Raw genomic sequence first — 23,013 nt, 5'->3', positions numbered from 1 at the left:
GGAAGGGTTCGGAGCTCCAGGAGAGGCTGAGGGAGCTGGGAAGGGGTCGGAGAATCCCTGAGGGAGCTGGGAAGGGGCTGGAGAATCCCTGAGGGAGCTGGGAAGGGGCTGGAGAATCCCTGAGGGAGCTGGGAAGGGGCTGGAGAATCCCTGAGGGAGCCGGGAAAGGGCTGGAGAATCCCTGAGGGAGCTGGGAAAGCTCAGCCTGGAGCAAAGGAGGCTCAGGGGGAATTTCTGGCTCTGCACAAGTCCCTGGCAGGAGGGGACAGCCGGGGGGATTTGGGATCTCCTCTTTGGCATAAAAACACCGATGGTGACCAGGAGCAGGAAGGATAATAAGAAAACAGGAAACTAAAATTCCTACAGACACAGCAGGAGGAAGAACCTTGGAAGAGTTAAAGCCCATCTCATTCCACCCTTGACACTTTGCACTGGATCAGGTTGTCCAAGGCTCATCCAACCTGCCTGGTGCCTCTTAATGACGTTAATTAATTCAAATATCTCATGACCTGGTTGTGCTATAATGCAGATATCCAGTATCTGCTGGCTCTAATTTAAGAGCAATTGATAAAAATTACCTTTTACTCCACAAGTAATGGACGAAATCACATTTTTGACCCTTTTGCACTTCAGCATTTGAGGAGTTGTCAGTTGTAAAGCAATACCACGTATTTAATGGGAACTTGCAATTAAAAAAACAACACCCAAAAATTATTTCAAGGAATTTCAAGCAAGGACTGAGCCCTTTAATTTTGCTTGCGCTCATCCTTTTGTAAAAGGCAGCAAAAATTTTGAACCAGTGAACTAGAAAGTCCCAGTCAGGCCTAAAACTGAGGGTTTTATACAATGTTTTTTCTTTTCAGCAATACTATTTTAAAAGAAATGCAAACCCACTATCTCTGCTTCAATGAGGTATGAAGACAAATATTTTCGTTTGCTTATTGCAAACTCTTCTCCTGGAAGAGTAACCAGACTGGAACTATCTTTTGGGTGATGTAAACACTTCTCCCATGAGCAAACCCACTCATTTGCCTTAATTTATTTATTGACTTTCTGTAATTCACAATCCATTTCCTCAAAGCAGCATCAGCCAATTTCACTCTTTATTGAAATAACCCTCTCTTAGTTGATAAATTCTATTTTCAACACATTTCCTGATTCTAATATGGCAGTTTGGGAAATCTGACTAAATACAGCTTGTGTCTGAGGTTAGGAAGCCTCCGAAGCTTTCGTATCCCAGACTTTCACAGCATAAGCAAAAGCTGTCAAAAGCTGCCACTAGAAAATCCCTTTATTTAGAATATCTTGAGACAAACATTTGACAAGAGTTTTCTTTCACTTCCCCATGTGCCACTGCTGCTCAGCCAACCAGGAAAAAGAAATCCCCTACAAAGCCTCCACTAATGCATATTTATTTATTTTTGAAGGTTTTTTTCTCCCCACCTAATACCTCAGCTAAAACTTCCTTGAGCTTAATCTTCTTGAGGAAGCCAGAAGACAGGTAATTCCTCCTTTCAGAGTTCTTTGACGTGTGTTACATGTTTCATACTGATCATCCTTTGTGTAAACTTCAATTCCAGTTTATTCTTTCTTTATAGATCAGCTTCCCTGGAGGCCTCCCAAGGCTGATCCCTGACAGGATTGGAGAACCAGGTGGGAATCAGGGAACAGGGAAAGGACCAGACAGGAGGCTCAGGTTGGACATCAGCAGGAATTTCTCCATGGAAAGGGAGCTCAGGCACTGGAACTGCCCAGGGATGTTTGGAGTGCCCATCCCTGCAGGTGCACAAGGAATTGCTGGAGGTGGCACTGGGTGCTCTGGGCTGGGGACAAGGTGGGGATCAGGACTCGCTGACCTTGGAGGGCTTTTCCAGCTTAAATTATTCTAGGGTTCTATTACTTTATTGACATCTTGTTGCTCAAATATTTTCATTGCTGTTCTGTTGTTTCTCTGCATGCCTGAATTACCTCACACAGTTTCTATTTTGCCATTTTGACTCCAAGATTTTAATGTTTCTCCGTGCTTTATTCACTAGGATATGGAAATGCAGGATCCAGCATGTTCTCTAGCCTCAGCACAGCATCCCCTCTGCTCAGGGCCTCCCACTTTTGTGGAATTAGAACTTTTGGAGAGGCTTTTATTAGAAATACAAACAAGGAAATGTGGTTTTTTTTTCCTCTCAGCCTCCATGTTTCACCTCAGATTTTCTCCCTCAAAGCATTATAAAAATAACAAGGGGCCAGAAGCCTTTCAACAAGTTTTGTGTTGAAAAACAACAAAATATCACAAAATACAAAGCCCCAGGTGGTTTTGCGAAGCACATGAGAAGATTTCAGTGACCTATGTACATGTTTTGAATCTAAGTGTGAGCAAGAAGCACAGAACTTCTCCAACAGAGCAAAACTTCAGCCTTTAGGGTTTATTTATTTTAAAAATGTGACATCAAAGCAATTCCTTCCACCAATTATGCTGGATACAGTCACAGAGCCTCTGTGTGGCAGATGATAATAATTCCCTGATCTCTTACAAATAAAAATTCCTAATCCCCTGCTCACTTTTTTCGTGAGTCAATAATCTCCTGCCTGGTTTTACATCCATGTAGATTATCCAAGGAGGATCAGAGCTGCCAGGCTGGCTTTGGGGTAGAAGGGATCTTAAATCCCATCCAGTACCACCATGGGCAGCGACACCTTCCACTGTCTCACAGTGCTCCAACCTGGCCTTGGACACTTCCAGGGATCCAGAGGCAGCCACAGCTTCCCTGGAAATTCTATTCCACAGCCTCCCCATGCTCACAGCCTGGAGTTCCTTCACATTATCCAATCCAAACCTATTTTCTTTCCATGTGAAGCCATTCCTTCCTGTCCCTCCATCCCTTGCCCAAACTACTCGTGTTTAGGTAAAGAACAGCAGGAGTTTACACTGCAGCAGACACAGGGTATTTTTTCATTTCCAAAATGAAAAATATGAGCACAAAACCCATAAAACCCTTGATATTCACAAGATAGGACTCCTCATTTCTGCAAATCTGTGATTGTTTTAGAATCAAAGCATGGTTTGAGAGGCAGAACTGACACCAGGCCAGGAGGGGCAGAGCCACAGCAGCTGCTCATGGGCAGGGGAGAGGGAAAAAAGGGTGGAAAACCAAGTGGCACCATTGGCTTCCCAAGGGAAGGTCAGCTGAACCAGTGGAAGGATGAATGGGTATTATTTCATCATATATTCTTTATTTTTTAATAGTTAAGCTAAGTGAGGAATAAGTTTTTAAGGGAGGCAAAAGGGAATGATCTACAGCAAATTCCCCAGAAGGAATTTCCATCCCTTTTGAAGCTTTCACGTGGCTGCACGAGAGGTCCCAGGTTAATTAGTGCTGTCACCATTAGTGCAGCTTATTTCCCAAGTGCCACAGCATCATTTGGCAAGAAAAAGATCCTGAGTGCATACAAGGGGGAAATTGCAGCAAAATATACAAGTTTGGCAAAAAAGAAAAGTGGTCCTTGAAGCAGCAGGCTGTGCAGTTTAACTTTCATTTTGACAGGCTGGATGTGTTTGATATGTCTGTTTAATGGGCTTTTAAATAAAACCACTGTTACTATAGTAACATTTACATCAGAGGTTGTGCTCATGCTGCCTTTGAGGTACAGGAAACCAATCTGCTCTGCTCACCTTTGTGCTTCACGCCGATATTTTACATGGTAAACCTGTTTTCTAATAAATAACTTCCTTTTTTCGGAGTATTTTCTGTCTCAGCTTGAAAATGAGGATGGATTTGAGGTGGTTGGCTTTGCAGTGACTAAGCCCTGTGTGTGGGAACACACTCCTGGTGCCAGGGAGAACAAGGATTGCATAAAAAGGAAACTGCAGCGTGGGGAAATCCATGCAGGATCCCTGCAATTATCCAAGGCCAGGTTGGACTCTTGGAGCAGCCTGGGATAGTGGGAGATATCCCTGCCATGGGAATAAGATGAGCTTTAAGGTCCTTTCCAAGCCAAACCATTCCAGGACTCTACAATTCCAACAAAGAAGACAAATTTTGCTTTTCTGCTCCTCCAGGAGGTTTTCCTGGTCCAACTCTGCTTTCACTCAACAGCACCAGAATATTTACACAGCACATGACCCTCTTTGGATGAGGAAATGAAACCACCCAGGGCTCTCAATTTCCCTAAAAAAGACTTTTTAGCTGTGCATGTCCTTAACAGGAATTAGCAGCTGGAAAATAAAGAGGGGAAGGGGAAAGGTGAAGGGAACTTAGAGCCTTCAGACACCTCTCCAACAGCTCGACTTCATTTTTCCTTCTATTTTTCTTCCTAATGTGCATCATTTGAAATCAGATTTTAGTGAAAATGCGCATGGATGGGAGTGTGGGACAATCCAAACGCTGCTGCCCATGGAAAGGCAGCTTTGCTGATGCCATAACCATGAAAAAAAAGGGATTTACTTTAGATTCCAAAGCACTGTTTGGTCTGTTATCCCCACAATCCCTGCCAGGATGACACACTCAGCTCCAGCTCAGCAAGGAGAAAGCAAACACCACGACTTTTTCCCTCAGGGGGTGGTGGTGGGAATCTATTTCCAGCAGCACTTCAGAAAAGCTGGCACCAATCTGGGTTCTCAAGTGGGATCTCACACAGAGGCCAGGAATTTACAGCACGGAGAGAGAAATGCTGCAGAAAATGAGAAGGTATTTTGAATAAATGCATTCATTTAAAAAAAAAATTAAATTCTAGGCTTTTTATCAATTCAAATGTTTCTCAATCTGTCAAAAATTCAGTTTGTGATAGTCACAGACTCAGGAAAAAAAAATCAAATGGGTGGTTTAATCCAAATTGAGGCCGCTTTTTGTGGTTTTGGCTATGGAGAGAAGATTTTACTTAAATGTTTATATCTCAGTGAAGAGTTCCATCCAACATGAAATAGAAACCCCACCTACTCACACCCACAATAAATGAAAATCATGGAAGGGATGGAAGGAGCCTTAAAGGTTTTTTTAAAATGCCACCATATTTTCATTAGAGCAGAGGAAGTTCGAAAATGGGTACAAGGATCCTCCCCCACCTTGTCCCAGCATCCCAAAACAGAAAAAAAACATTCCTAAATAAGAGACAACCTCACACATCTTTCATCCCAAAAGAGAAAAAAAACATTCCTAAATAAGAGACAAACTCACACATCTTTTGTGGCTCTTTTCAGCTGCATTATTCTTAAAAATCAGATTATTTCACCTAAACAGCAAGGGAAAGTGCTGGAATAGTGTCTGGTTTGTAGCTTCTACTAAGCACAGGTTTGGGCACTAATTTTGGGGTAAATCCTTGGAAAATTTGGGTTTCAGTGTCCAAAATCTGGCAGCATTTAATCCTTCTTTAGTTGGAGTGTGGAATGGCCGGATGATGTTGATTTTCTGTTTATTTTCTAGATAATAACAGCTGAAAAGGAATTGCATGAGGGGAAAAAATACAGCGATCTTGAGTGTGTGGTGGGAAAACAGGAAAAACTGGGCTAGGAAGGGAAGATATGGGAAGAGTCAAGAACAAGAAGCAGATGGATCCTTCTGGGGTGGGAATGATGTGTCCAGATAGTGCTGGCACAGAGGAAGTGTGAGTGAAGGGATGATCCTGGAATTCTGGCAGCAGGGAAAGGGTCAAGGACACAGAGTCCCACCAAAAAGGGGTAAAATCTGTGCGAGGGACTGGCAGGGATGCTGTGCCCTCAGATTTATGGGATGGTGGGAACAATTGGATGCTGGATTCTGAAGTTATTCCCTCTTTATGTGGCAGAAAAATGGGAACAGAACTGCCTGGGACAGCCATTCCCAGTTTTTTGGCAGATAAATGGGAGCAGCACTGCCTGGGACAGCCATTCCCAGATTTTGGTGCTTCTGGAGCAGGCTGGAAGCACCTGGCAGATGGAGAGGGGTGCTCTGTATGCCTTTCCCCCAGGAATTCCACCTGGGAATGTTCCCTCCGACAGTCCCAGGAACCTTTTCCAGGTGCTCCTGCAGGAGGAGGGAGAGGCCGAGGCACTGCTGGGGCTGCAGGAGCTGGGAATGAGCAGATCAGGGATCAGCTCTCCCACACTTGGCAAGGATCTCCCCAAAAAGCAGAATTCCAAGGAAATCAGACGGGAATTCCAGCCCTTCCACACCAGGAAAGAGCAGAGTTTCAAACACACTCCAGTCTTCACTCACATCCCAGGCCCTGTGCCATTTAAAATGTTATTTTTGGACCTTTAGAGACGCTCTGCATCTCCAAACTCTCCCTTATTGATCAGGAATTTGTGGCAAAAGGTCTCCCCTTGAAGGCTGTCAAACACAAACCTGATTGGATTATTCAGTGCAGACAGGTTTTCCCTTCACAAAGGTCACATTTATTTAATGTAGAGTTATTCCATCCTGGATCTGGATATCCAAGCACCCCTGAATCATCCCAGTTCAACATCAGCTCTTTCCCTCCACATCACCACTCCCACTTCTTTCTACATGGCTTAATAAGAGATAAAATTGACTATTAAACTTGAATAATAACATTAATTTCAAAAGGCTTCATATTAGGGCAGGAGTTGTGAGGTTTAAATGGGACCAAACCAGCCCAAATCCTGCTGCCACACTCAGTATCCAAATAAAAATACAGCCCTAAGGAATGACCTATTACTGCCATTTAAAAGTTAGCAACTATCAATTTAATCAGATTACTAAAAGTGCTACAGGAAATCAGGCATTGACTGACCCTCAAAATGAGTTTACCTCATTGCCTGCCCATTACAGAGCAGAAAATACAATTATTGCAGGAACTTGGAGCACCTCACACAAAACTGAAGGGCTGTGGGCAATAAAAACACTTCAATGTCAGACAAACAGGTGGCAGAAAATTGGTTTTGCCCTTTGATTTACTTAAAATTCTGCAAAGAATCCAAAAGTTTGGGATCTATTTGGAAATGATCCTCCCAAACTGACTTTATTTCTGTTTTAATTCTTCCCAACACTAAAGGAAAAGGGAGCAGTGCTGTCACTCACTGTCACTTCCATCACTTGTCAGAGGCGTCACTGCATCAACAAGAAAATGAGACTAAAATTAAGTTAATTGGGCAATTTTTCACACCAAATCAAAGGCCACATTTTAAAAATACCTCACAGCCCACAAAGCTTGAGAAACCATCTCAAAACATCACACAGTAAAACAAGCACATTTATTTTCAAAAATTAGTAATGAGGGGTTTCTATTTCACAAAAATCCTTCTGACATGAAAAACCTTCCAAATATGACAAACCAACCCCTGTAAAAGAGCAGAGAAACAGAGAAACCTGTGATGATCTTCAGGTGTCCAAAGGGAGGCAAATAATCCCAATCTTAATTGAGGATATTGGCTGAATCCTAATTAACTTTCCACATTTCTCACTTCTGAGACTCCCAGACAAAGGCTGCACATTTGGAAATTGTTTCTAATGACTGGCTGCTATTAAGAGATCCATGAAAACTGATTTATTTTCTGCTGTAAATTTTAATTAAGCAGCAAAATATTTATTAGGAATGCAATCTTTAAAGGAATGGAAAGAAAAGCCAGCATACTCTGAACTGGCTAAGTTATATTAGTTTGTATAATCTGATTTAAAAGATAAATTTTCTTTCTGTATGCAGGAGAAATATTCTGCTTTTCTTAATCTGTTGAAATGAAACAGTTTTCTTTTGGGATTTTTTTTATTTGGGAAATGGTTTTATCATCCTGGAGCTGTTTAAAACATTGGAATGTCTCCCTGTAATCATTTATTTGGTGATAAAAACCTGGCCAGGCAGGGTGACACCGAGTTGTGCTCCTAGGAAAACAAGGCCAAGCTGGTGAATCCTCTCCCTGTGTTTAAAGCAGGGATTCATCCCTCCCTGATCCCAAATTCCCACCGACTTCCAAAGGGAGAATTTGATCAGCAGCCAAGAAGTGACAACTGTTGCAGCTTTTGTTTCTGCCTGGTGTAAAGGGTTTTGGTTTCATCCCCCTTTAAAGATGGAAAACTGGGAATAAAGGCTCCTGTTATACTGGGAAATACCAGAGCAGCAAAATCACAACCCCAGATCAAACTGCTCCAACAGAGGGTGAGCAAAACATACAAATGTCACCCTCAATCCTATTATTCCAAGTATTGCTTTCAAAGGCACTTTAAACACCCTTTAACTTGTCCCCAAATCCTCAAAAAGCCAAAATCACCCAAGCAGCATCTGCCATTTGTTCACCTGGACCAAGAAAAGGAAAGTGGCACAGTCAGGGTATTGGGAAATGAAGTTCCAAGCAGTGATAAATCAAAATTCAAAGGTATTGATAATCTGAAATGACCCCTTGGGCACACCAGAGACCCCAACGTTGCTGTTAGTACCTCAGAATTATTCTCCTTTTAAGGGTTTCAAATAATTTAAAACTCCAGCCCAAATATGATTTATGCTTTGTGTTCTTTTAACTCCACAACAGTGAGCAACTCATTTTCTCAGCATTACCCATGAAAACAAGCAATTAAAAATATGTAACACCCCAGAATTCCCACCAGTTTGGCTGCAGGCAGGCAAAGAGTTAAAAAAATATTAGGGGTTTGATGCCAACAGCTGGGCTGCTGTAACTACAGATTTGAAATTCCTCCTACAATCATTGCACAGAAGTCTTCCCTGAATGAAAATCTGCAAAAGGAAGGCTTATTATGTATAATGTGTATTTATTATCAACATTACGTGGATTTATTATTAATACCATGTGTCACTTTGTCACTACATCCAAGTTACTCTACTAAATACAGCCATGGGTTGAGTCTCACCTGAAAACAATCTTGTACCTGTTCCCTAAGAATTTTCTGAGGGAAAAGAGGGATGATTTTATAATCCCTGCTGTCTCCCCAGCAGGATCTCCCTCAGAGGTGGCCAGACAAGTGTGGAATCTCCTGCACAGGCAGACAAGGGGAGGCACAGGAAGCAGGGACTAACCAGTCCATTAGAAAGATGAATATCCAGAATATTTCAATCTAGAACTGTTCTGTAGGAAGTAATAATTCCATTAAAAAAAATAAGTACTGGTCATGGGGAATAAACACCTGTAACCCATTTTTAATGTAACCCAACCTCAAAATAAAGGGCAAAAGCAAACCAATAAAAAAAGATAAATACAGGACGGGCCTTTGGAGGAAATGTCTCCAGCTGATCTTTAAAATTTGATCCCAATTCAGCAGCCAATGCTCCCTTATCCATTTTATCAGCTTTTCCCTGGAAAGCCCTGCAGTAGGAACTGGCCAGGAGTTTGCAGGGGCCACTTTAACAAATCAACGGCTCATTAGCACCTGGTGAGCATCCAGCTTAATGAGAGTCCATCCATCCTTCATCAGAGGCCAGGAACGTTCCCTGCAGAGCAAAGGCTGGAGGATCTGAAGAGTCCTGCTGCCTTCAGAATGAGATCAGGGTTATAAAGCTCATTTTAGAGCTCTCCATCGTTTGCAGCTGAACATCACGATTTGAAACACATCACTTTGTCTGGGTATCACTCATTACACTCATTTCATGGGATTAAAGGCTGTGTAAAGGTTTTGGGAAGTTACCCGAGGTCGTAACAACTGCTCAGGAAGGTCACCAGTTCTGAGAGGATTGAAGAACCCACAAAACCAGACTGTGACCAGCACAGGGAGTGCTGGTTTGTTTTATCCAGCTCAGTGGATGTGACAAAATAACCAAAATAAATCAGCTGAACGAGGGTGGGAGGGACAGGAAATCCAAGTTATCCCACACAGACACCGCCCCCAAATCCAGCAGCAGGTTAAAAAAGGGAGCTTCAAGCCTAGAGCTGAAGTGACTCTGCCAAAGGTGAACAGCGTTCCCAAACATTCCCTGTGCACAGCAGCTCTCTGATCCACACTCACCTTCCCCAAAGCCTCGTACTCAAGGCACTGCTGTGAAAATCAAGTTCCACCTCTTCCAAACTGCTCCTGATGGTGGGGGATTCAATAACTCCATTTTCCCAAGCTCTGGGGAGATCAGAATTCCCCACTTCAGTATTTTCATCACCTTAATTCCAGGAGAAGTGACCTCGAAGAGAAGGAGAGCTCTGATGCCCTCCGCATCCCTGAGGATTTTACTCCAGACCCCTTGGAAGAAGGGGATGTGGAAAAGCTCAAGCACTACCTCACATCCCATCTTTTTTTATGGAATGCTTTTAAAAACCCCCCAGATCCACCAGGTACACAGGAGATAAGTGATGATCCTTTACCTTTCCAACACATCCTACATTAAATCCTCTTCCATGGCTCCTGGAATTTCCCATTCCACCATCAGGAAAGCAGCACTGGACATGTTTTACCTCACACCCATCTGTTGTCACCTCTTGAAATTTAAGGCAGACAAATTTTGAAGCATCAGATATGTTTATTAGACAATTCCAAAAGTCAGTTTTAGTAGGCAACTCGGAAAGAAAAGTAGAATATATTTGAATATCCGTGTTGGAATACTTCATCATCTCAAGGAATCAATCACAGGAGATAAAAACTGGTTACAAAAGGTACAAAAGCTGCACTGAATTCCCAACTGAAAGCAAACAGCATTAATTGACAAAGAAGCTTTGGAAAACACAGATTTCCAGCTGATTATGGAACACTGATCTTGCCATGTAGGTGCAGTCACAAAAATCAGCGTTGTGTGGAAATTTAAGGCACTTTGGATACACAGTATTCACTTCCACACAGGAAAACCATTCCAGAGAAACCATTCCAGAGGGATGGGACGGAATTCCCAGTACAGAACATCAGAGCTTAGCAGGAGTGAAGCTCTGGAGAAGAAAACCCCACTGAAGTATTATATTTTACCATATTTGAAAACAAAGTAAATTTACTTGACAGAGGTTAAGGGAGATCTCCATGATTTCAACACAATTTTAAACATTAAAGTCCATGTGAAAATAGCATGAAATTCACATTAGGGATTAGTGCACTTAGCTACCTCCAAATAATAAAAATAATAATAAAAAAAGCATTGACCTTCTCCACTCAACCTCCATGAGGTACCCACCAACCACAGCCCAAAGGGGATACAGTACAACGGGAAAATTTGGCAAAAAGCAATTTAAAACAGCATTTTCTGCTCCTCCTGGCCACTTGAGATTGTCCTTGTTCACTGTTCCTGTCACACACTACAGCAGAGCCCACAAAGAATGATTTATTTTAAGGCAAAATTCAATCTCAGTTGGTTTTCCTCCCCAAAACTCCATCAGTAATTGAGTAGTTTTGTGGATATCTTTCACAGCCTTTGGTACATAAATGGTGTAAAAGCTTTCCAGAATCCAACCCCAATCCAAGAGGAGTTAAATGGAATTGTTAGCAATGGCATTAAGAATTTATCATCAGGCACTGACTGGGTTTTACTTCACTGTTTTACCTCATTATTGAGTGAAAAATGCCACTGTATAGGAAAAAAAAAGGCATCTTCTTTAAAAACAAAGCAGGATTTAAACATGGAGATGATGTTTAATCTGAAAAAATCTGATTTATCATTAAAACAAGGGATTTCCTTAGTTCCAACAGATTTCAAAAAGCAGGAAGACACTCAGATAATTTGTTATTCCCAGGATTTTTTAAGTTTGTCCTGCTATGTCCTGGATGGAGCATTAACATCCAGAAAAAACCCATCCTTTAATGTTAACTCCTCTTTTAGCAGAAGACAGCCTGGAAACCCTTCAATATAAAATACAGCTACTCAGCTGTTCCTTCCCACACAGCTGAAATTTCCATTGAAAACATGGAATTAACCTTCCTGAAATTCCATTTTCCATTCCTGCTTGAGCCTTATCCCACGACTGGGGACCACAAAATTATTTCTGTCCCCATTTCAGAGCGCTCATGTCATTAATTACTGACCTTTCCCTCTGTTCTTACAAAACTAAAGTAATAAAAATGTATTTTCTCAAGTGTGATTATGTGAACATTTACTTGGATAATGCTATTTGAAAATATAGTGTTTTAATGTAATAACAACCTTATTCCAGATTAAAAAAAAATAAAAATAGGAGTTGAAGAAGTTTTAAAAGCAAGGAGGAAACAAGAAATCCTACCCAGCAGAACACTCAATTCCTTGCAATTCACACCCATAAAAATACAGAGCTGAGCACTAAATTGTGATTTTAAGTGTCCTGAGGGTAGTTTCTCCTTTTGTGAACCTCCACAGAAGTCCTGTCAGCTTTAAGATGCATTAAAATATATTATTCCCCAAATACAGGCACAATTTTTAAACTGAATAGGGACAGAAAATATCTCTGTGGGGAGAAAATGATCTTTAAACAAACATAAGTGGAAGGGTTTTTAACCAGGGTTCTTTTCTTTTGCTTTCATTAGGCAATAAAAGTTGACATCACTTATGTTTGGCTTTATATCATTAAGAAAAATTACAATTTTTTCTCAAATTACAATTAATGAGATGCAAATGAAATAATAACCTAATCATCCCAATTAAAGCAGAAAGATTGATCAAGTTGAGCAATCCCAATGAGGATAATTTTTATATTATTCTTTGATTATATGGTTAAAAACCCAACAGGAATGGTGACCAATGGCTCAATGACATTGCAATTAAACCAAAAATTAATGGGTAAATCCGCTTATGTTTTGTAAACTTCTTCAAGGATAAATTCATAATAATCCCAGATTTTAGTGACTACTTCAAAGCCAACTGTCAGCACTGTCCCTTTGGCTGAAGTACATTTCAAAAAGCAAATTACTACGTGATAATGTAAAGCCACGTGAATTTTGTAACATACCACACACGTTATAATATCTGTACATACACACAGAACAGGAGGGGGAAAAAAAAAGCTGTAAAATATTCCAAATTACCAGCACCACAGTGAGCTCCTACCACTGCTCCCAGCTAAAGTCATCTCCTCTGCCAAACACAAGGAAAAAGCCTAAAATAGTAAGGAAAATGACTGCATTGCCAGCCAGCACCAGGCCACAGGCTCCCCATTTGATCTGAAATGCAAGAAATGGAACAATCAAAGCAGTTCTTGGAAGAGATGCTCAGGGCAGTTAATTCTAGGCATTAGATCAGCTAAAACACTAAAAAAAATAAAAAATCAAAATACTACAGAAAGTGGCTAAAAGCAGAAAAGGCAAACAATAAATAATTCAATTTGTGTGACTAATTATTCAATTAGCAGCCACTCGTATCACTAATAAACACTTCAGCCAAGCTACTGCTAGGATTTAGAAGAAAATGATGACTTGCCTTACAAATCATTAAAACACACCTAAATCAGAGAGAAATCTGGTGAAATTCATGCTCTCCTTTCATTGCCATGCAACAAAACCAAAAGTTCTCCTTTCAAATAAGTAATAGGCATGGAAAACATGGATTTAAAAGTGAACAGGTTTTTTTTTTCCTAATGAGCTGCACAAGTAATTTACTTAAATAAGCAACATTTACTCTTTAAATACATGACTGAGAGTTCCCTCTCGTGGTCGTTCTGCTGCTGCCAGGCCACAACTCCAAAATAAAAATATCAGGGGAATTGGGCATTACTAATAAATTCAGAGCAAGTACACAAAATTTAAAGGACTGAAAGCAAAGGGGAAATCCAGCAGGACTCAGTAAAACATCACTGGGTGGTTGGGAAATGGGACAGGGGAAATTCTTTGCCTTTCAGACAAATGTGACCAAAATCTCACCACCAGAGAAGAGTTCAGAAAGCAAAGAGGGAAGAACTCAGGCAGAGTTTCCTCAGGTTTTGAGGGGCCAAAGCTTGGGAAATGCTTTAAGAGCCACAAGGGCAGCTCTGGAAGCTTGGCCTTTTATCTTTTAGCTCCTAACATTCCCCAGTCCCCAAGTCTGCAGCATCCTAAATGGAGAAAGCAGTCATTCCAAGAGAAAAACAAGGAAGCTGGAGCAAGAAGTGATGCAAAAGGGTCATGAGACAGAGAGGCATGAGGTGGAGGAGGAGATATTATCTTTTGTTGGACCAAAACAAGGCTGGAGGGGGGGACAAAACCAGCTAGAAACTTTTCAGTCACATTGAGTGTTCTTTTTTTTCAGATCAAAAATGAAAATTTCATCAGATCATTTCCACAATAACGAAACAAAAGCAGGATTGAAGATGACACCCAGTGAGTGGTGTCTGAGAATAAAAACTAGCGAGGACTTACTGCTTCCACCCGTGCAAGGATGATAGGAAATCCAAAGGCAGAGACAACAATTCCTGTGGTGAAGAAATAGGCCAGCTCCCTGCAGGCACTGCTGGCTGCATCACTGTCATCACCCACTCTCTTGGCAATGAAGTGAGGAATGGGGCAGATGAAGTAAAATATTAACACAAACAGGGGCCAGTACACACTGGGGAGAGGGGGGAAAAAAGAAATGCATCAGCAGTTAAAACAGATACTTCAGTCAGAAAGTTGGTGCAATACTCCTAAGCCTACTTTTTGGCTTGAAAAGTGGATTAATCCACCCAAAATGGGGCAATTCCACCTCGTTGTGCCTGCACTGATAGAGCAGCATGCACCCTCTCACACGAGCAAGTGTTAATTTCTTTTACTTTTTTTGAATCATTTTGCTGATTCAACTCTGACCACAGAGGGAGCAGGAAATGCGCTGGAGCAGGCCAGGAGCAGCTTTCCCAAATTCCAGGGATAAAGGAGGCATGCCCTTGCACCTCATCCCTGTGTCAGAGTCCTCACGAGCCTCCTCTGAATTTTTAAAGCGTTACAGACACAAAATGAGGGAATTACAGAAGAGTTCGGGCTGGAAGGGAACCCAGAGCTCACCCAGTTCCAGCCCCTGCCATGGGTGGGGACATCCCAAATGGAAACTTGTGGGATTGTTCAAACCAACAGGAAATCAATGAAAATGCTTGTGTGAGATCAAAATAGGCAGTTCAGCAAGGTGGCACCGCTTTTCCTGAGGCAGCACAGAGCTGCCTGCAGTCTTTTTATTTTAATGGAAATGCAAATACCGCCCAAGGAAGTGATGTTTAATCACAACAAACTGCCACGTGCCGAGAGCCTGAGCGCGGTGGGGGCTGCAGGAGGAGCCCAACAGCTCCATTAAATGAGAGCAACGCCTTCGTTAATGGATTTTAAACAGGACAAGCTTTGGGAAGGGCGCCGGCCCGCTCACCCGTAGTACTCCAGGGCGCAGCCCAGCATGAGGAACGTCAGCCCGATGGCTCCGCTGAAGGACAGGGCCACGAGAGCTGCAACGGCACAGGCCGGGCGGTGAGGCGGGGCCGCCACACCGGGCATCCCTCCCGGGGCACCGGCAACCGCCTCACCGGGGGCCGGGCATCCCTCAGCGAGGGCCGGGTACCACCTCCCCCGCTGCCGGGCATCCCTCCCCGCCGATCCCGGCCGCTCTCCCCCGCGCTGAGGCGCTGCCCGGGGAGCGCTCCCTCACGGCGAGCCCCCGGTACCTTTCACGCCCGCCATGTCCGGGCTCCGTTGGCACCGCGCGACTTCCGCCTTCCGGCCCCGCCCCTTTTCCCCGCGTCACGTGACCGAGTCTTTAAAAGGGCGGGCAGCGGGCGAGAGTGCCTTTTCCCGCCACGCCCGCGCTCGCGACAGAGGGCGGGGCGTCGTGAGGGGACAGCGACAGGGGGCGGGGCGTCCTGAGGGGACGGCGCCAGGGTGGGGTTTAATGCACGTAACCCTCGCAAATAAACGGGTCTGGTTCGATATATAACCCCTCTATAGGGGTAATAGATGTATATGTGTGTGCGTTAAATTCATAGCTGTGCGTAAGAAACGTCTGTGCGCAGCCGCGATTTGAATCCACAAACACGGCTTTAAAGAGCTCCCGGCCCTCAGGCGCTGCCGTTATTGGGTACTCCTGAAAAGCGCTGTTTTCACCCCAAAAAATGGAGCCGGGCCCCTTTTGCCTCAAGCAGGGCCACCTCAGGACCTACATCATCCACTTTTCTGCTAATCCACACTAAGAAAGGCACAGCTTTTTTTAGAGCCGTGTTTTTCAAGCCCTGGATTTTTGAGATGACGCTTTGGAACTCCCATTTTTGACGCAAGAGAAGCCTTTTTGTTTCCACAATGGCCTTTTTAATACAGCGATGGCCTTTTTGCCCCAAGGAGAACCTTTCGCGTTTTTCCTCAAAAACAACCTTTTTGACGCAATAACGGCAATTTTGTCCCAAGAAAAGCGTTTTAGAGGGAGATTTTGCACAACCTTTTCAGTAACCCTCCCCAGATACCTTCAGATACCTCCTCAGCTCTTCCCTGATCCATATTTTTTTTTCCCCATTTTTCATTATTTTAAATAATTTTGAGCCAGAAGGCTTATTAAAACAGGCTTAATCCATTAAATGCTTAAAAAAAATACTGAAAACTGTGGGTTCGCTGACTTGTTTGTCTGTGGGTCTCTGAAGGCAGTAGCCTAAGAACAGCAATGCCGAGTTGTTTCCAAATAATTTGGGAAAAGCAGCTGGAATGGTAACCTGTGGATAATGATAAAAGTGACCCAGCCAGGGCTCACCACCCCTCACACACAGGAGCAGATGTAGGACTTGAACCTCGTAGTCACAAGCACAAAAGATACCTGAATATGTTAATTTGAGCTTTTTAATGTATATACAAATGTTTTAGACCAGTCACAATTTCATCGAGTATATACCGTATTTACAAAAATTACAATAATTTAGTCAAACAGTAAACCTGAACATTGATAAGCTCTGTCACTACCAGATATGACAAGAATGGGGTTTTTTTAGTTAACTATTTGGATATACATACGTCCTAATACTTTCATGCATCCATAAAAACATTAGGGATGGAAGTAATCAAAGCTTAAAGTGGGGTAGAGGGGTGGGTTTGTTGGTTTTTTTTTTGGTAAAGTTTAATGATGGATTTGTATTTTGTGAATGGATGAGTATCCAGAGTTATGTGCCGTGACAAACTCGATACAAAGCTAATGAGGTTTTCATCATTAAAAAAAGTACGTTATAGTAATGAGATCCTTTTTATTATATTGGCATAGGTCACAATATCTACAAATGTCAATGAGAAACAATAAACCAACAAATCACAGGAACATGATTCACATTCCAGTTATCTCTTTAAATAAGACAAGCACGTACTGGATCAAAACATTAATAAATAACATCCAGTTTGTTACTATTATCTTAAGGTCTTTTATATAAAAGGAGACCTATGTGTTGGTTTCACATTTTCAGTTAATGGCAGTAAATAATGGACCAGTACAACAAAAGGATGAGTTTTATACAGAAAGCCATGTACTCTGACACACTGTCTTTGCAGTAATAGCTTTGCCACTTGAAAATGTAAGTGCAACAAGTAGTGGATTGTCTTGAAAACCACCAGCCTTAAAGACTCACATCCGATAGCAACCTGTTCCTGAGGCAGTAAATACACATTATTTCCTGCCCATCTTCTGAGTATCCCTCAAATACAGATAGGTGTTGGTAAAGAAACTGCTAGCTTTAGTTACTCTACAGAAAAACACCGGAATTTGGGGTGAAGTTTGAATTTCTTTTGAGCTAGGAAAGCTGCTTCAGCTTCAGCAACAGAGAGATTTCTTTGTGATGTTATTGCTTTGGTCCAATAGAAACTTTTAAGATAATCAATTTGCACTGGAGTGACCTCAGAAATCAGACCTGGTCTGTGGATGTCTGTGTGACAGCTCGTACACCACGATCTGAAAAATGAAGTTGCAACAGGTTTCAGCCTGCCAAGAGCCTTGGCCAAGTGCTCTGGAGCTGATGAAGGCATAAAGGTGATACAAGTGGGCTGGGAAAAAGTTCTGAATCCTCAGGAAGGGAAGTGTTACCTAGAAAGTGGGAAGTTTCTAAACCTTCCCAGCAGAATTTTAAGTTGTTGGTTTGATGTTTTAAGTTTGATGGTTTCAAGCTGCTACTGAGGACCATGGGAAATGCAGCACGTGCTCATTCCTCACTTGGATAAGGTGGATTCACCCTTTCCCCCAAAACTGCTGCTAAACAAACCCAGCAAGGGGCTGTGGAATCGAGGGCTCGTTGCTTGCTTCCCGAAGCGCTTGCTGAGGAATTCTGCCTGCACATTTCACTGCGGGACCGCGAGGGGAAGCACAGCATTAATGCAAAAGCAGCGGGCAGCTGCCTCACTGACCCAGCCTGGGATCCAGCTTTGGCTCTTTTCAGCCAGACTACACTAGATGAGCAATTAAACAGCAGATGGTGACTGTTAGGAGTGTGCCTAAACCACAGCTGAGCACTTCAACTGGATAATTCAATCCAAACCCAGGAAAAATAAAATGTACATTGAAGTTTGGGCCTCACCAGCAGTTGTTGAACTCAACTGAAGCGTTGCCATATCACACCACACCAAAATAAAAGTAGGAAATTCACCAGCTACACTTTGTTGGAGACAGACCAATTCCACCTTTTCCCAGTATGTGTTCTCTCTTGTCCCACTGGAATCCAAACTAAAATAGAAAAGTTACCAGAAACTGTAACCCTGTGGCTCTGGTAGGGTGAGCCAGATGGCCAGAGTTCCTCTGAGCTCAGGATTCTGGAGACAAGCACTAGGAAACCTTTCTCGTGTTCTTCATGATAAGTATTAGGCTCTTAGTTTTCTGAAACTTCTGAATTTCCAGCCGGAGTTTGGTTGATCTGTGACATTTGTGACAAGAGACTAAATAAGCACTAGCACGGATCTGGAGTGGAGGCTGAGAAAGTACCTAATACAAGGGTTTTTGTCCTTGGTTTTCAAATTCTGACCAGGCATCATTTAGCTCCATAAATATCATCTTTGCATATTGTTCATATGGCTGCCCAGTAGCCTGGAATGAAAACAGAGAGAGAAGAGCGATGTCAGAGCTCCCAAAGCCAACCACAACAGCTGGGACATGAGCAGATTCCCAAGCAGTTCCATGAATTTTCACTTTTTCCTTGACAAAAATAAGCTACTCTGGAGTGCTGCTTTCCTTAAGAATCTCTTGGCTTGGCTGCTCCTCAGAGCTGACAACCCCCAGAGTGGGATAAAACCCTGTCCCATGGGCATAATAAATGTAACCTCCTAAATAATATATATAACCTTGGCACTGGGAGAGGAATTTTACCTGCACAGAAGGGGAAGAGCTGCCACCTGACACAGCTCCTGGGTGAAATCAGAATTCCTGCAAACCTCGGGCAGCCCACATCCTCCCAAGCCTCGAGACTCTCAGGGCCTCCATTCCCTGCCACGTGGAAGCTTCCTCCTCCCCATGGGGTGTCCCAGATGGAGCTGTTGCTCCCAGGTCAGCAAGTGGCAGCAGCCAGAGCACGAGCCACGAGCTGGGCAATCACACAACCTGATGGTTCCATTGGAGGAGTTGGGTTTGGATCTCCTTTAGCAGGAACTGTGGTCCAGCAGCACAGCGGAGCTGAGAGTCAGTGAGGGTAACAAAAGCTCTGAATTTCCGCTGCTTGAAGCAGCAGGTTCCAGGTACAGTCTTGGGGCTGGCAGTGGTTTCACAAAACCCCTGACTGGTTTGGGTTGGGAGGCACCTTGAAGTGATTCCATGGGCAGCGACACCCTCCACTATCCCAGGTTGCTCCAACCTGGCCTTGAACACTTCCAGGGATGAGTTCAGAGTTCTCAACTTCTCAGAAACCAGCAGAAATCGTGAGCTCCCACTTTCTACAGAGCTGTTTGCCCAATAAACCCAGCAATCCCATCCAAGAGTTCGTAATCCACGCTGACAGTTTCCCCTTGAAGTGGAGGCAGCCCGGCCTTACCTTGTCGGGGTGAACGACGAGCACAGCCCGCCTGTACACCTTCTTCACCTGCTCTGGAGTCACCAGGTCTGCCATACTCACAGGCTTCCACTTGGTCTCCCCTGCCCACAGCACCGTGTGCATGGTGGACAGCAGCGCCCTGATATTCCTCTCCTTCCCTTCAATCCACTCCAGGACCTGCAGAAAGGAGGGTAAGTCTCTATTTATGCCTCTCATTAGATATTCCACCAGGATAAAGTTTCTTCATTTGAATAGCTGCGTCCCTGAGGAGCATCTTCAATTTCTTTCCGTGCTTTAGAAAACCTTCAGAAAACCTTTGTCTAGTTGTCATTAATTTTTATATCACTGCTTGAAAGTTAACACAGACTTTGAGCAACATCCCTGCTAAAACACTGAGTAATGCTTGATGGAATAGTCAAAAGACAAATTAAGTTTTTAACTGTCTGGTGCTTTAGCAAGGTTAATTGCACACCTAAACCAAGCTCAGCTAAGGTAAAATGTAAATGTGAAAACCAAAGCATAAATAGATTTTGCAGTTCCAGACTGAGCCTCCCCAATGAAATAAAAACGCATCAGAGCAAAGAGAATTATATTGGGAAGGCCAAATCAGCTGGGAGCTTCGGTGACTCCACAGCTTTTGTGGAGATAAAAATGGGAGCTGGGAAAACTGCTGCCCACTCCATGGCCTGACCTCTGTCCAGCTGTTGTGGCTGATGGTGGTGTTCAGCGTGGCTGCTGTCACTTCCCAGAGGTTAAAACCTTCCCACAAGGCTAAAACCAGGAATTTTTGAGAGGATCATTCTGTTTTCTAGAACTTTGCTTGGCTTGTGCTGCAGCTTTCCCTCTGAGCTCTCTCTCCTTCTGTAATTCCAATTTGTGGTCTCATGTATCACATACAGAGCAGGACAGACTGAATTCCCTTCCCTTTCATAAGAGATCTGCAGTTGGGCAATTTATTGAGGAGAGATGAGAAAATTCCAAAGCAGGCAGGATTAATGAGGCAGAGGATTAGTTCAATTAGCTGTGCCTGCTAATCAGGGCTGGAGTGCTGTGGAAGAGCTGCAGCCCAGACAGTGACACTGAGCAAGCCATTGTTGATGTGGTCTGGTTGAGGACAGAAGTGTGACCTTGGAGTTTCAAATCTGTTGAGGACATTGAATGACTGGGAGAACATCACCAAGAATTTTGCTTACTTTTAGTTTTTCGGGGTCCATCTCCTTTGCCATTTCTTCTTTTCTCATCTCAGCTATTGTTTTGGGGCCCTTCTTATCCTTGTGAGCATTAAACCCTTGACCAGATAATAAATCTTCAAAATCTGCAGACACTTTTGGCTTGGAATCTTGAAAACCAAAAAGATTTGAAATTATTATCATAGCATGGGTGCATCTAACTGGCTTTCTACAAAAGATACATCCTTCGGTTAATCACATTAACAATCTCCCAGTGCTAATGAACGTGCAGGTTCTCATGGAAGATGTTACTTAATGTTATTTTTAAGGTGTTATTATTATTTTTATTGTTATTATTATTGTTATTATTGGTGGTATTACTAGTAGTAGTAGTAGTAGTAGTAGTAGTAGTAGTAGTAGTAGTAGTATTGAATCCCAGAATGTTTTTTGTTGGAAGGGACCTTAAAGTTTATCCAGTTCCAACCCCCTGCCATGTGCAGGGACACCTTCCACTATCCCAGGTTGTGTCCAACCTGGCCTTGGACACTTCCAGGGTTATTTTGGAAGCTCATTTGGAATGCAGGACTTCCTGAACAGCAAAGTTCAACATCTAGGACAGCACAAAGCACCAAATAACCCCCGTGACCGACTCGCTTAGCCTGAACCCGCGAACCAAAGCGACATCCGAAGGATGCTCAATCCCGACATCTTACCGACGTTGGCGGGTCCTTTGCCGCGCTCTCCCTGCGCCCCCGTGCCCGAGAAGCTGACGTTGTAGTTGGGCTTGTTCTGTGGGGAGGCGTGGGGCACTCCGGGCTGCCCTTTGGGCTGTGCCCCCTGCCAGCCGTAGCCCGCGCCCTGCTGCCACCCGCTGCCCCCCATGGGCTGCGGCGGCGGCTTCTGCGGCGACGGCGGGAACCCCCCGCCCATGCCCGTCGGCGTGGTGGGCTTGCTGGCGAACGAGGGCCCACCTGTGGAGAACAACAGCAGGGAATTCAATTTTGGGAACTGATCCAACCAAAGATCTGCTTTCGGCTCTGCCGCAATTCTTTTGCAGAGTGGTTTTTTGCCTCGAGGTTGTTTGTCGCTAAAGGACACAAATTTGTTCACACAAATGCCTCTCAGTGTTAGAACAGGAAAGAAGAACCTTCATCCTCTGGCTCCAGGATTTATAAATTCTTGACAATGACCAGGGATTGGATAATTAAGTTACCACCTTCCCAATCACACTGGTCATGCGAAATGTCCATCAAAAGACGTTTCTTAGAAGGAATGTGATAAAGAACTTATGCTTATAGAACTTCCATGGGAAAATAACTAAAACTATGAAAACATTGTCAGAAGGCTTTAGTTTTCAGGGCGAGAGTGAGGATTTGAGGAGTTGGAGGTGGCTCGGGGAAACAGGGAAAGCTGGGTGTAGCTAACAAGGAGCCACAGCTTTCTGCTGATGGTGGCAGCACAGAATGACAGAATGAATAAATTTGGGAGGGACCTTAAAGCTCATCCAATTCCATTACGCTTTCTGCTAGTCCAGGGTGCTCAAAGCCTCATCCAGCCTGGCCCTGAGCACTTCCAGGGATGAGGAAGCTCCCTGGCAGCCTGTGCCAGTGCCAACAGCAAGCTGGTGGTGTTGAAATCGCATCTCCTCACTCTGTGCTGATTAAAACCATGTACAGAGATGTGTCCCAGCACCTCATTGCTTTAGGGGATGCTCCCCTAGCTCTGGTGGTGTTTGTGGGAGGTACCCCACAGGTCGATGTTTTATTATTTCACACTCAACCCCCAGCTTGGAAATGTGTCATGGAAACTGGATGAAGTGCTTTCGATTTAGTCACGACCAGCAAAAATGTGCTTAAATATCCTGGGGATGCCGAGCCGTTTGTTTTTAAACCCCACCGCTCTCCTACAGAATGCGTGTTTTAAAAGGGCCTGGGTGGCTCTGACGTGGGGCTTGGCAGACTTTTTATTTTGCTCCTGCAGAGCAGCCTGAAATCCAGCAGAGGGAACTGGGAAACCTAATTCCAGACCCATGCTGGGGCTGACGCAAAGGGGAAAACAAACATCACACCAAACCACAAGGGCTCGCAAAGAGCTGAAGGCAGCAACAAAGGCAAGAAAAATCTATTTACCACA

The 23,013-nt window shown here is 43.6% G+C and overlaps 2 protein-coding genes across 6 annotated transcripts in view; both read right to left on the bottom strand.

The window, feature by feature from the left end:
• Positions 1-10,360: 10,360 nt before the first annotated feature.
• LEPROT (leptin receptor overlapping transcript) lies at positions 10,361-15,473 on the bottom strand. The gene is made up of 4 exons (XM_005521231.3): positions 15,404-15,473; positions 15,112-15,187; positions 14,142-14,328; positions 10,361-12,971 (listed from the first exon to the last, which is right to left on the bottom strand). Exons 1-4 carry the CDS (start codon positions 15,417-15,419, stop codon positions 12,855-12,857), a joined length of 396 nt encoding a protein of 131 aa, XP_005521288.1. The 5' UTR covers positions 15,420-15,473; the 3' UTR covers positions 10,361-12,854.
• Positions 15,474-16,541: 1,068 nt separating this feature from the next.
• Positions 16,542-23,013, bottom strand: part of DNAJC6 (DnaJ heat shock protein family (Hsp40) member C6) — a 41,713-nt gene continuing 35,241 nt past the window's right edge. For all 5 annotated transcript variants that reach the window (XM_088060558.1, XM_014250928.2, XM_014250927.2 and 2 more), the window contains 4 exons: positions 21,594-21,851; positions 20,905-21,050; positions 19,712-19,888; positions 16,542-18,774 (listed from right to left, as the gene is read on the bottom strand). In XM_088060558.1, coding sequence (XP_087916684.1) covers positions 18,673-18,774; positions 19,712-19,888; positions 20,905-21,050; positions 21,594-21,851 — 683 coding nt within the window. In that variant the 3' untranslated portion in view covers positions 16,542-18,672. The remainder of the gene's footprint in view (positions 18,775-19,711; positions 19,889-20,904; positions 21,051-21,593; positions 21,852-23,013) is intronic.

The sequence above is a fragment of the Pseudopodoces humilis genome, chromosome 10, assembly GCF_049639895.1.
Source record: "Pseudopodoces humilis isolate 2021_Gansu_Grassland_sample_001 chromosome 10, ASM4963989v1, whole genome shotgun sequence".
Taxonomy (NCBI): domain Eukaryota; kingdom Metazoa; phylum Chordata; class Aves; order Passeriformes; family Paridae; genus Pseudopodoces; species Pseudopodoces humilis.
Note: the sequence above shows the minus strand (reverse complement) of the source record. Positions and strands in the feature narration are given on the sequence as shown.

Excerpts from the sequence above, each read along its gene's own strand:
- LEPROT (XM_005521231.3), bottom strand. Across the intron at positions 14,329-15,111 it reads TGCGCCCTGGAGTACTACGG|TGTGTACTGGCCCCTGTTTG; the intron begins GTGAGCGGGCCG and ends CCCTCTCCCCAG. Across the intron at positions 12,972-14,141 it reads TCCTTGCACGGGTGGAAGCA|ATCAAATGGGGAGCCTGTGG; the intron begins GTAAGTCCTCGC and ends CTTGCATTTCAG.